Source organism: Aspergillus mulundensis, assembly GCF_003369625.1.
Source record: "Aspergillus mulundensis strain DSM 5745 chromosome Unknown scaffold_8, whole genome shotgun sequence".
Lineage (NCBI taxonomy): Eukaryota > Fungi > Ascomycota > Eurotiomycetes > Eurotiales > Aspergillaceae > Aspergillus > Aspergillus mulundensis.
Genome location: NW_020797896.1, coordinates 1,411,486 through 1,425,749, shown reverse-complemented (window position 1 = coordinate 1,425,749; position 14,264 = coordinate 1,411,486). Strand labels below are relative to the sequence as shown.

The 14,264-nt window shown below is 30.2% G+C and overlaps 1 protein-coding gene across 1 annotated transcript; it reads left to right on the top strand.

Annotated features, from left to right (window-relative positions):
* Nucleotides 1–12,011: 12,011 nt before the first annotated feature.
* DSM5745_07840 (uncharacterized protein) lies at nucleotides 12,012–14,133 on the top strand (the record flags this gene model as incomplete). Its single annotated transcript, XM_026749856.1, has 8 exons — nucleotides 12,012–12,108; nucleotides 12,170–12,256; nucleotides 12,331–12,858; nucleotides 12,901–13,024; nucleotides 13,070–13,326; nucleotides 13,361–13,482; nucleotides 13,506–13,588; nucleotides 13,680–14,133. 8 exons carry the CDS (start codon nucleotides 12,012–12,014, stop codon nucleotides 14,131–14,133), a joined length of 1,752 nt encoding a protein of 583 aa, XP_026601888.1.
* Nucleotides 14,134–14,264: the final 131 nt, after the last annotated feature.

The following is a 14,264-nucleotide window of genomic DNA, read 5'->3' as shown; positions in this document are numbered from 1 at the left end:
CAGGAGGATTTACTAGAAATTACCACTAAATATAACTAAAATACCTTTAAAAGGGCGGGTATTTTAATAAATATTTTATAGCATGGTTTTTACCACGTTAAAGATTTTACTTAATATTATGGGTGTTTTATCCTAAATAATTAAATTTATATACTAAAGTAGTTTAGCTAAATAGGTTTTAATATTAATATTAACTATTTTTAACAGGCCAAGTGGAACCGGGATTTTTAGGTATTTATATATAATTTATTTATTAAAAAAAAGTTAGGTAGTAATGCTGGTAAAGGCCATGTATAGCATAATTTAACCTTTAAAATAAAGTTAAAAATATAATATTTAGTAAATAAAAGTCTTGCCCGTGCCGCCCGGACTATTTAAAAAAAAATAAAAATTAGTAAAGTCTACCTGGTTTTGCATAGTGTCTAGGATCTAGTTATAAGTTAATTACTAATTAGTGTTTAATTAGGCTTTTTTATTAGTAATATTCTTTACTAGCTGCTGCTTATTATACACATATTTAATAATAATAAAAGGGTTTTTAGGCTAGGGTTCCTAGTTATTAATTAAATTAAAAAAATAAAACTTAGCCAAGGTCTTATTCTTGTTATAAAGTAGGTTTTAAATTATATATAAATTATAGTTACACGCGACCTGGGTAGGGGTTTATTTTAAAAAATAATTAAAACTTAATTAATTAACATGCACGGGAAGGTTTTTATAAATTTAGGATTTATACTTGGCCTAGATTTTAAATATATTTTTTAGATTATTAAAAACCATGGCTAAAATAAACATGTATTAAAGAGCTATTTTAACCTATAGCCTATAGGTATTTTAAAAGTATAAATTTTATTTATTATTTTTAAATACCACGCCATGGGCGATGTAGGCGTTCCTATAAAAGTTATAAATATACTTATTAATTATATAAAAATTCTAAAAACTTTTAGGGCTTTAAATAATATATAAAAGTAGCTAAAAATAATATTTATTTTTTATAAAAGGACTAAAATATAGTATTTAGCTAACCTAGAATTTTTGCTGGCAGGCCTTTTATACCCGGAGCCTAAAATAGTTAATAAATAATAAAATAAAAGTATTTAATAATATACTTTATATTTTATACATGGTTTTCCGGTATCTTATAATACAGGCATGGTTTTTTAGTAAGGTTTACCTAGTTATACTTAAAAAAGGCCTACAGCAAAGTTTTTGCTAACTTACCCTTGGTTTTAATTTATTTTTTTAATTAATTATTTTTAAAAATAAACTTATTATAGTTCTTGTTATGTATATTAAGCTATATTATAGGTGGATAGTATAAGTAAATTAAATATGCTAATAGGTGCCACGCAGCCTTAAAGGCACCTAAATATTAATTATTTATATAATAAGTAATTTTATTAATAATATTAAACTAAATATAAGCCTTGGGGGAACCTTTATAAAGGTACTTATAAATATATTTAATAATAGCTATATATTAAACCACCTTTATATTAATATATATATAATACTAATAAAAAAAATATAAAAAATAGGGTACTATTTATTAATTACCTATAGGTATAATGCAAGACTTGTTATTAGGATTAGGAATATTAATATAAATACTATTATTATGTTATTAATACTTTGGGTATTAGCCTTTATAAAGAACTATTTTAGGGCAAAAGAATTTAAAAAATCTCTTGCTGCACTTCCAGGGCTTCTTATTATTATTAAAATAATACTATATTTTTAGATTTAGTGTACCGCAAGGGCCATAGATTATAATTAATGTAATAATATTATATAATACCTTTAAATTAAAGTTACCTTTGGCTGGGGTATTTAGGTTAGGGATTTTAGCTAAAATAAGATTATTAATCTTTTTCTATATTAAAAACCTATATTTAAGCTAATAAAGGGTATAGGAATACAGTAAACCCTATTTTTAAAACTTAATAATAAAATAATATATAATATACTAATTAAATATATTATTTTTAAATTCTTAAAGCATTATTTGGTCCTTGGTATAAAAAACTTAATATATTAAATTAGGCTAATTACTTTAAGTCTGGATTAAAACACCATTCTTATTATAAATAAGCTTTTGGGTAATTTTATCCCACTTTAAATTAGCTATAAAAGTAATAAATAATGTTAAGGTCCCATACTATAAAACTAGCGCTATAAAATTAAAATAGGACTTGTATATATAATAATTACTATTTTTAAAGTTAGCACTTAAAATAATCCACTTTTTAACCTATATAAGATTATATTTATTATTTAAGGCGCGAGAGGCAGTGCTATAAAAAGTAAAATAATAAATTTCTTATATATTATAAATAATTTACAGGCGTGTGTTTTTTATATAAAGCTAGATATTAATTAAAAATTACTAGAAAAGCATGGCACCCTAATATAAAATATTAAACTTATTCTTGTAAGTAAAAACATAATATTAGTAAAAAGTAGCTATAGTAATAATAGCCTGCTTGTTACTTTATACCTTCCTAGCCTGGGTTAATATGCGGATTTTTTAGTTATAATAATAATTTATACTACCCTCCGCGTAAAACAGGACGTAATAAAGTAGTAAATATAAAGGGTAATTTAAATTAATAGTGGTTAAAAACCTTTAGGGTATTATATTATTTTAAAATATAATAAGGGAGCTAGTATTATAAGGGTTTATTTTTAAATATAATTTAATAAGTAAAAAATTTTAAAAAAGGTCTAGGGGCTCGCAAAGAAATAAAATAAGATTTTATATATTAGTTTTATAAAATATATTATTTAGGGCTATAGCTGGGTTAAACTACTACTTATTATTAAGAATAAAAACCCTAATTTTAAATATACCTAATTAAAAAAAAAGGTTAAAGCGCTTGCCTAGCTAATTATTAGCTATAAAACACATATAGGAAGTTAGGCGCAGGAAACTAAGATTAGTATTTTGCTTAAGTATAATTTTAGCCTAAAAAAAAATATTATGCCAGGGGTTTACCTATTAAATATATTAGGTAATATAATTTAGGGTATACTTAATAACCTTTAGAAATATATTATGGCTTAAACGCTTGTAAAGGGCCTTAACTAAATTAAGCTAATATATTTATATAAATATAATCTTATTACTTTTTTAGGGATTATTAAGGGGGCCTATATAATGGTAAATTAAACCCTATATTTAAAATATATAATAGTAGTTATTAATAATAACACGGGAATAATATTTAGTAAAAAAACTAGCGTAGGTAATAGTATTATTTATAAAATAAATATAACACTTAAAATTATAATACTTGGGATAAAAACTACTAAAAATTTAATAAATTAATAAATTAAAATTTGGATTAGGGTAGGAATTAAAGTTAGTATTAATATTTATTTTACTAGCTTTATAGCATTTTTGGAAGTTATAATTATTTAAGTAATTAATAATTAAATTTAACTACTAATTAACCTTTTTTTTTATAAACAGGGAGTTATAATACGGGTAAATAATAAACATGGTACTTAAAACTAAGGGTATTTAGGTGCCATGCTTAAAAAAAAAGGTAATAACTATAAATATGTTAATTAGGGCCTGTGCTATTATAAATAATAAAAGAAAATAATAAAGCCTATACCTTTTAAGTAAATTAACTAAATTAAGCTTTTTTTTATACCCCTTATATTCCCGCGTAAACTATACTATATTATACTTATGCTTTTAGCACGGGGCGTAGCGGGTATAATTAATAGTAACCTAGTAATTATACCATGCCTTATAGGGGTATTTACCCTTTATTAATTAATTACCCGGGCGTAGCTAATTATTAAGAATAAGAAAAAAATTAATATAAAAAATAGTAGTAAATAATAGTAAAACTAGCTTTAAACTAGACTCTAGAGTTAGTAGTAAGAAAATTAAATATAAGGGTGGAATAAATACTAGGGGCACAGGCTAAGCCCTGTAAATTAATAGGTTTAAGGCTTAAACTAGCGCGGATAAAGGCTAAAATTAATTAGTAATAAATAATATATTAAGCATGCTAACAGGCCAGTATATAAAAGTATTATTAATTACTTAAATAGGGGATTATTAATTAATTAAAAAATACTTATTATAGTACTTTTACTGCCTAGGGATTAGGATAAGGCAGGTTTTACAAGTATAAAATAAAGTAATAAAATAACTTATAATACTAGTAATAAAGATATACCAAGAAAAATATAATAAAAATAAAATACTTAATAAAGTATTAATATAGTAAACAGCTAGAATTTATAAATGTTAAAGCCTAAAGTAAAGCAAATATTAAATAAAGCTATACTAGAAAAAAATACATAAAAATTAAAATATTAAAAGAGTAATACCCGGACTGGATAGCCTAAAACAAAAAATAAAAAAAAATATATATATATATAAATAAATAATATATAAAAGTATTAAAGATAAGGAAATAACACATAATATATTAAAATAAAAGCCATGTAATATTATTAATTCCCTAAAACCATATTTACTTATTATATTACTAATATGGAGAAACGCTCCTATTACCCTATTTATAATAATATATCTTATAAACTTTTTTATAATTTATTATGGGATGTTTTGCATATTAACCATGACCTAATTTATTATTTACACTTAAATAATATAAAATATAAATAAACTATTAATTTAATTTAAGACTGGCACCTAAATAAAACCAAGAAGGTTAAGAAAGAGCTTTAACTTTTATATATTTATTAATTATAAAAGAACTTTATTAACTGATTTATTTAGAATAATAAAAAAGTATAGAACCAGCAAGAAAAAGAAAGGTAAAAAAAAGTAAAATAAAAAGTAAAATACCTGGAAAAAAAAGCTAAATAACAGCGGGAGAAGTGGCGTTAAAAAATTAAGGATTTATTATAAAAAAAAAAATATAACATGTCCGGTACGTACACTAATTAAATAGGATATATATTTATATATAATAAAAATTAATATTAAAAAAAAACTATAAAGTAAACGCGAGTAAACTAAACTAGTAAATACACTAGTATTATATACCTTTTTTTTAAACTAAATTATAATACTATTAATATACATGTTTACTTTTACCTTGGCAGGACTAAATATAATAATATTTAATAAATATAATTATTATAGTAAACTACTATAACCATGGGTAAAAAATAACCTAGTATAAAGTAATATAGCCATGCAAGGTTAGGAATTTATAGCTAAAACTTATTAAACTAGCTAAAATAGTAATATTTTTAAAAGCATAAAATATATGCCACTACTTTAATTAAAAAAGTAAATAACTAAGTAGCTTAAAATTATATTAATAGTATTACCTAGCCTAGAAAAAATAATGCTATTAATTTTATTATTAACGCTAAATATTTTAGGTATTATAGTGTTAAGTAGCTTTATAAAATCCTAGGTAATATAATAATAAGTGGTTAAACTTATTACTAGGTACCTAGGAATAAAGCTACTACTAGTACAAAAGTTTAACTTAAGTAAAACATGGGTAGGAAAAGTTTACAAGAAATATATAATAATCCTAGAAAGTAAAGGGGCGGAAATACCCGCAAAACTAATTATATTAGGTAAAAAAAAAAAAAGGGTAAAAACAAGTTATAAAGTTTATAAAAAACCTATTAATAGGGACATACTCCTAGTAAGTTATTAATTAAATAATAAAAAATAGGTATAAATATTAGGCTAATAATATATAAAGGTCCCCAGGCATGTTATTAAAGGCATGTAAAAAGTAAAAAAAGTAATTATAGCTTAATTTTAGTAGGAATTAATAAAAAATAGGTTAGCAAAGGCCAGGGTAGTAAAAACTAGTAAAGTATAAGTACTTAGGGTAAAATATAGCAGCATAAGTAGGATAAATAGGTAAAAATAATATAAAAAATATTACTTATGCTTAAAAACCGCGTAAACAAGCAAACCTATAGGCCTAGTTTATATAAAAAGTTTTTAATTACTACTATTTACTTATATAAACTAGGCGCCCTTAAAATAATAATTACATAAATAAATATTTACACTAATAAAATTTACGGCATATAAGCTGTAAGATATATAAAAAAAGTTAGTATAATAGGTTTATAAAAAAAGTGCCAGGGGATTAAAACCCTAATAACACAAGGGTTAATACAAGCTAAAAATAATAAAATACGCAAGTAATTATTACTAATAACTAAAATACCTGGTGTTAGTAGGAACCACGGACTAATTAAAGCCCAAATAACAGTAGAAGAAGCCTTAATTACAAACTGTAATATAAGGAATATATATAAAAATTAAAAAAAACTAAGTATAGTAATAGGTTATATTTACCTTAATAAATTTTTACTTTAAAAAATAAATAAGTATAATATAATTCTTATTATTAATAGTAATACCTGGCCTAGTATACTTATTAAACTTAATATAAATAATACCCGGGAGATTTATACATGGATTAAAGTTAGGTAATTAGTTAATATTAATAATAGTACCTAAAAATTTATTTACTAGGCTGGCTTTAACTTAATAAATTTTTATTAATATAACACAGGCGCTTATATAAAAATATAAAGTAAAATATAAATTACCTATATTTTTAATTAATATAGTTTTTATATCCCTATTTTTATATATAATATTAATAACTAAAATTATATAATTTAAATCTTATAACATGTTATAATTTTAAGTAAAAACTTAAGTTTTTTTATAATATATATATAATATATTTTTAAAACTATTTTTACTGCCATAAATTAATTATATATATAATAAAAAAAAATTTAATTATTTTTTATTACCTTATTATAATAAAGGTTTTATAAAATAGTTTTAAAGGCTTTTATATATAAATTACTTTTATCCTGCCGCTAAATAATATTAAGCTTAATAATAATATTAAATAAATAATATAAATAGCATGTGTGAACCTTATTAATATTTTTAATAGCTAATTATAAAATAACAGGCGTTATATAATAAGTAATAATTAATAAAAATTTCCTACAAGAATAAAACTAATTTTTTTAAAATTATTATTAATAATAAAAAATATTTTATAATAGTGTTAATTAATTTACTGCATGCATGGTAACCTAAGCATAAACTTTTTATTAATAATAAAATAATATATATTAAAAAAAAACTTTAAAGCACGCGTAAGTTTTACGGATTTAATACCTAATATTTTTATTAAATATTAACTAAAAAATAAAAAAGTGCGTGTAAAATATACCTTAATATAATATTTATAGTAACTTTAATTAAAATAATATAAATAATTAATATTTTTTAGCTAGTAGCCATGGCTATATTTTATAAATATATAAATATTAGTTTAATTACATGTATTTTATTAATTCCTATTTAATTATTTAAGTTAACTTAAATAAAGCGCGGAAAGTTACTAGTAAAAATAAATTAATAATACTTAATTATAAAATTATATAGGTCCTGCTGCTTAACCTTTAATTTTTAAATTAATATTTTAAAATATAGTAATATAGTAACTAAAAATATTATTTTAGTATTATTTTATTATTCGCGTTTTATTATAATTTTAGGATATTTATTAATATAAATATTTTAGTTATAAAAGTAATTAATATCGCGATTTTTAAGTAAATTAGGATTTTTAAAATATATAAAATTATTTTTTAAAAGTTATATAGCAAGCTTAACCCATGCTTTTTACTTTTTTTTATTTATTTACTTAAAATTATTATTATTATTCTTATCTAAAGCTAAAGTAATAAAAATATAATAAAAATTATTTAAATAATTATAGGCTTTTTAGTAAATAATATACATGTTATAAAAAGTTAAATACTTAATATTTTTAATAATTTTTAAATTATTAATATTTTAAAACTAGTAATAAAGCATTAGCTTTACACATGCTAGATTTTTAATTTAATTAATAAAATACTTAAAAAAGTAATTTAAGATACGTGCCTTTTTTAATATTAAAAATATATTTTAACCACACTCCTATACTTATAATTTAAAAAAAAATTTAAAAAAGTAATATTTTTATACTTATCTAGGCGCTATTTATATTTAATAATAAAAAAAAGGCCTTTTTTAAAAGTACTATTAGCCTTTAAATTATTATTATTAGCCTAATTAATAGTAAATAACTATTCTTGTTAATTCTTTAAATAATAATTAATATAAGTAACTATTTATAACCCCTGCGTTAAAGGTAAATAAAGTAAAAAATAATAAATTTCTTGCGCTAATTAATCCCGCTTAAAAATTAATTTATTTATTAATTTTATTATAATAAAAAAAAGGGGATTATTTAAATTTAAATATAAAATTAACTTTATTATTATATTTTTATATAACATGGTTTTTATTTTTACCTTTATAATATATTTAATAATATAATTTATTATTACGCGAGCGCTTGTGCAAGGTACTATATTTATATTTACTAGCTAACTTATAAATATTAACTAGTTATAATAATTTAAATATAAATTATTATATTTAAAATATAGCCAGTAATAAAATACTTAAAAAGGCTTAGCTAAAAATATATTTTTAGTATATAATATAAAATAATAAAAATAATAATAAACCTTTTTAAATTTTTTTTTATTTTTTAAGGTAATATGCTTTAAAGCATTAGTATTTTTATATATAATTTAAAATTATAAATAAATAAGTAACTATATTATACTAATTTTTTAAAAATAAAAATATTATAAAATACTTATTTACTAGGTTAAACTCCTGCCTAGGCTTTAAATTAAGTATAAATATATAAATATTTTAAAACTTTATAAATACATCTCGTGCTTTAAAAAAGATATATTTTACTTTAAAAAAAAATATTAATATTAAAAGTTAAATTAACCTAGTATAGTTTATGTAAATACATTAATTTATAGCCTTATTATTTAAAATAAAATTACTTATTATTAATTTTAAACTTAGGCTTTAAAACAGTTTTTTTAAATATTTTAACCTAGCTAGTAGCTTAAAATCCTAAATATTAATAATAAGGTTTATTTTAATAGTAAGTTTAATTTTAAATTTAAGTTTATATTTAGGTTTAAGTAAGGTATTACATGGCGTACTAAATATGCTTAAAGTACTTATAATAAATATTTTAAATTAAATAAACTTATATTAAAATAAGGGCGTTCACGCAGGTACTAAAAATAAAAAAAAATCTAGTATTAAAATAAAAGTTTTTAATATTAAAGTAATTAAAAAAGAAGTTATTCGCGCAGGTGCTAAAAATAAAAAAAAATTTAATATTAAAGTAAAAGGTTCTAGTATTAAAGTAATTAAAAAAAAAGTTATTAATAAAAAAACTAGTAAAAAAATCCTAGTTAGTAAAGCCATGCCTTTATTACTTATACTTATAAAAGTAATTAATTAAAATAATATAAAGGTAGCTAAATAAGCCTTTTTAATATAATTAATAATTTTATATTTTTTATAAATAATTACTTACTTTCTATAAGCTAAAGCTATTAATTTTATATTTAAATTATAAATACCTTAATAATAAAAAATAAAAAAACCTTAAAAATAGCTAGCTGCCCGCGGAGGCAAAGTAATTTATTAAATAAAAATTATATAATTTAATAAGGTAGTAGTTAGTGCTATAAAGTTTAAATAAGTAATAGCTAAAAAATTAGGTAAAATAGCCTTAATATTATATTATTTTATTATTATTAATATAAACTAAAGTATTAAAGTAAGTTAATTAATTATAATAAATTAAACTTTTGCAAGCCGCTAGAAAAAAAATAAATAAAATTAATATTTATAATTATAAAATAATAAATATATATATAATTTATTTTATTATATTTTAATATTTTTAATATTATATAGTAAGTTTTAATATATACTTAGCTAAAATAAATTTTAATATAAACTTAAGCTTATTATATTATAAGTAAATTTTATTAGCTAGTATAATAAAAAAATTTATAATAAAAAATACCTAGCCACAGGTGTGTAAAAAAATATATATATTTAATAAATATAATTATAAAAAAGGTTTATTAATAAAAATAATTTTATAAAAAAAAATATAAATAATAAAGGTGTAAATAGCGGGGTTATAATAATAAGTTTTAAATTATTTAAAAATAAACTAGTGTTAAAAGGGTTGCGGGTCACGTGTAAAAAGGCAAGCTAATTTAAAGTAAAAACACGTAGTTTATATAATATTACTTTAGCTTTAAGTAGTTATTTATAAGATTAGTTAAAAGGGGGTAGCTAATTAAAAACGGTAAAGCTTGCTTAATTAAAATTTGTTAACCTAGTTATTCCCGCAACTAACTTTTAAATTGCAGTCCTAAAGTACTGCAAATCAATCAACCAGCCACAAGATAGAAGCCCATCCATATCCATATGATCCCCAGTCTACGTGGGCAAAGCAGAGCCGGTGTCAAGTCAAGTACCCTAAGAGATAGATACATTACCTACCTAAATCCGGGCCTAAAAAGAAACACCAAAGCAAACATGCCCTCGCCATCGAAGGTCCCCGTCCGAACCAAACCCTACCCCGAACACAAGTGAACAACGTCCCTCCCACCCTGCAACCTTAAGTCAACCTCACCACATCCACAAGCAGACTACGTTTCCTCCGCACCATAATGCGCCCTCCCATAACAGCAAGAACAATATACCCCCGACAAACACTCCCCACCCGCCCGCAAATCCCGCGTAAGCCCCTCCTGCCCCTCCTTCTCCCCTCTCAGCTCCTCACTAACCTGCGCCCTACCAACCCACCTGCCACCCCCATCCCGATAAACCGCCTCATGCCCGTAACTAGTAAGGATATACGCCCGCGCACACTCAACCAGCTGCCCCCTCAGCCACGCGGCGCAGCACCAGCGCGCTCTTCTGCGCGGTCGGGAGCTCAGAGACCCACTTTCCAATGAAGCAATGTTGCAGAAAAGCTAGGAAGACCAGGTGATAGACATCCAACTGGCCCCGATTGTTACCTTAGGTCTGGAATTGTCCGGAATGCCTCCTCCTACGCGCCGTTGAGGTGGGCAGAAGCCTCGTGCGCGACGTCCTAGTTTCCACATGACGGAGAATGTTTCTTAGACAACTAGGTAATCATATGGCGTGAGCAGCTCCCCTTCCCTCCGCCCTGGTGTAGGAGCGCCTAGGCCTTGAAGACAAAGATATATTAACTGGGCCCCAGCATTGGTTAGTCCGGAGACATGCAAAGTTAGTGGGCTTGCGTGATTGAGTCTGGGTGCAGATGGTGGATGGTGATTAGAACGGGACTTGTGCAGTAGTACTGTACAAGGTCCGGGATTTAGAGGCCCAGAATGGTTCTCAGAAGAGTGTTGTTGCATGCAGCGTTGTGGTGTTTGTTTAGGTTTATCTCAATACGATCCCACTTTCTACTCGGCATACAAAGGTGACCACTGTTTTATATGAACATTTATTGAACGAATACCTGGACCCTGATGATCAGTCTTCTAACGGCCAACCTTAAGATTATATACAGTCAGCGCCCGCGGCGACCATGTAGATAGCTGCGGACACTGCCTCCCAGTCTACGAGAACTCAAGTGGGAATATAACTGCCTACGTGTAACCGTAATTAGGCGAATACCCCAGTCGTCTTTTGGGACCGCTTACTGGATACAGACATCCAGAATCCAATAGGTAACATGCCCCTCAAGCCAGGTGTGAAAATGCCTCCCCTGGCATGGCATGCGTCATACATACCCCAGGATTCGGCGTTGGACAAGCGTCTGGGCTAGCAGCGCGCCATGACACCGAACATAGTTTAGGGTTGCAACTACCTAGTACTTGGCTTTCGAGGATCTTCTTCGTCCACACCCTGAACGGCAGCGTCCTGCATGTTAGCGGCTCCTCGGGCTGTTGGCACGCCACACAGCCTCCCGCTCTGCCAAGGGCACCTTGCAAGGGCTGCGTACGGTATCCTTAAATGTCCTGAATCCTCAAATCGCGGGGCTTTCCCTGTCTTTGCCCCGGGGACCTTTCCACGCCGTGTCGCCATGATGCCCCGGACGTGGTTCGCAGTTGCTGTAGGACTCAGCTTCGTGAATGGCGCATTCGGCGCCGAGGGCGACATTTGCTATTTAAGTGGGACGAAAAGTATGCGACCGACGCTGGCATACCTGATGCTGTAGAGTCAATGGCTTAACATTCGGCGTAGGCACAATTGTGAACGACCGGCTGTACTTCCTGGGCGGCAACTACAGCACCATAACAGCTGGTGGGCAGGATGTCCAAGTCGAACCCTGTCCGTACACCTATACACCCTGCCCTCCATCTTCAAACACCATGAGTCGAGCCGAGTGCTGACGCTCAACCCAGCCCCATCCCTCTACCACCTCACCCTAAACAGCTCCCATCCTTCCCCGTCGAAGCACCCATCCCATCCTCCCTCCTCAACTCAACCACAATCCCCTCCGAAACACTCGCGTACGAAAGCACCGCAGACTCAAACGGCGGCGACTCCGACGGCGCCCTGTGGACATTCAACGACACGATCTACGCGTTCGGCGGGTGTGCTCCAGCCTATCCTCCACAGCAGCGAACCGGATCTCGCGCTACAACACCACAACAAGACAATGGACCGACGTCGACGTCTCCGGTGGCGCTCTGAACATCGGCCGCCGCGAATCCGCCTCCTTCGCAAGCGCCCCAGAAGCACACCCGCCGGCGGGCAGTCCCCGCACATGGGCGGACTGATCCGCTTCGACGCCTCAGACCCGAATAATCTCTCCTGGACAAACGACACGCTAACCAACGGCTCGTACGGCGTCGACGTCACAAATCTGCACGGCGCCGCGATGGTCTATATCCCCGCAGCCGAGGCGGGAATGCTCGTTGTCGTTGGGGGTAGGAATGTAAGCCTCTCCTTATCTACCTAACCTAACCTAGGGTACATGCCCTTGCCAACCTCACGAACTCAGCTGGCTCACATTCAACCGAACTGTCAGATCACGATCACCGCAACGCTAGCCCAGAATGCAAACCCGCCTATCGAAGCCGACTGGCAGATAGGGTAATCCACCTCTACGACATCGCGCACCACACCTGGTACGCGCAGCGCGCGTCCGGCTCCGCGCCTACCAACCGCGTCTCCTTCTGCGCTGCAGGGTGTGCTCTCGACGGCCCCGGACGGGTCTGCGTTCCACATCACCGCGTACGGCGGGTGGAGCCGGCGCGATGGCCGCAGCTACGAGGACGTACATGTGCTGGCGATCCCGGCGTTCGAGTGGATTGACGCGAGTGATGTTGCGAGGGTGACGAATGGCGAGATGGATGAGGGTGGTGATCGGGAGATTGGACGGGATGCGCTGGGTAGTGCGTGTACGGCTTACGGGGGGATGGGGCGCAGATGGTGGTGCTTGGGGTGATGTACACTCTGGTGGAAGGTATGTGGAGAATGGGGCGTGCGGTGGGAGTGTGAGTGGGGATGGGGATGGGGAGGGTGATGAGGATGGGGAGGTGTATCATCCGGTGCGTGTGCTGGATCTGTCCAGCTACGAGTGGCGCGCCAGTTTGGATACCATACCAGTGCGACGTACGAGGTGTCGCCGGTGATCTATCGCGATATTGGGGGGGAGTAAGTCCTTCCCGACCAAATCGATACCTACATGGATGCCCCTCCCCCGGCGGGGGCCTTTGAAGGACGTAAACGCTAACCAGGTGTCTAGTTCCACCGGCGGCGCAACGAAAACCATCCCGGCCGCTGGATTCGCAGACCCAACGCTCGCTTCGATCCTTCAGCTACGGGTGAGCGGCTCGTCCGCCCCGTCGTCCCCATCAGACGATCCCACAAGTGACGCTCCAGATGGCGAGTCCGGTACCAACACCGGCGCCATTGCAGGCGTGGTCGTTGGCGGGGTCGCAGGGCTTGCTGCGATCCTAGCCCTAGTTTGGTTCGTTCTTAGGCGGAAGAGAAAGCACCTGCAGCAAGTCAGTTCAGGCGTTGCTGGTGGGGATGTATCGCCGCCAGTTCAGGACGGGACGAAGACTGTCCAGGATAAGGATAAGACGGATATGCCTGGGTTACAGGGCGTTCCGGTTGTGGAGATGGAGGCGCCGGTGCATTCGATGCGCGCGGAGTTGCAGGATGGGGGGGTGAGTAATCGGCATGAGTTGCCTTGATGGACGATGCTTTGGGGCATTGTTGAGTCAATGTGTTAGACTCTGTATTATGGAAGACCTTTGATTGATATTGTGATATATTGTAGATTATGCAGGGTTCGTCGTCCGGGTCGGGAGTTAGGGCTTGCACC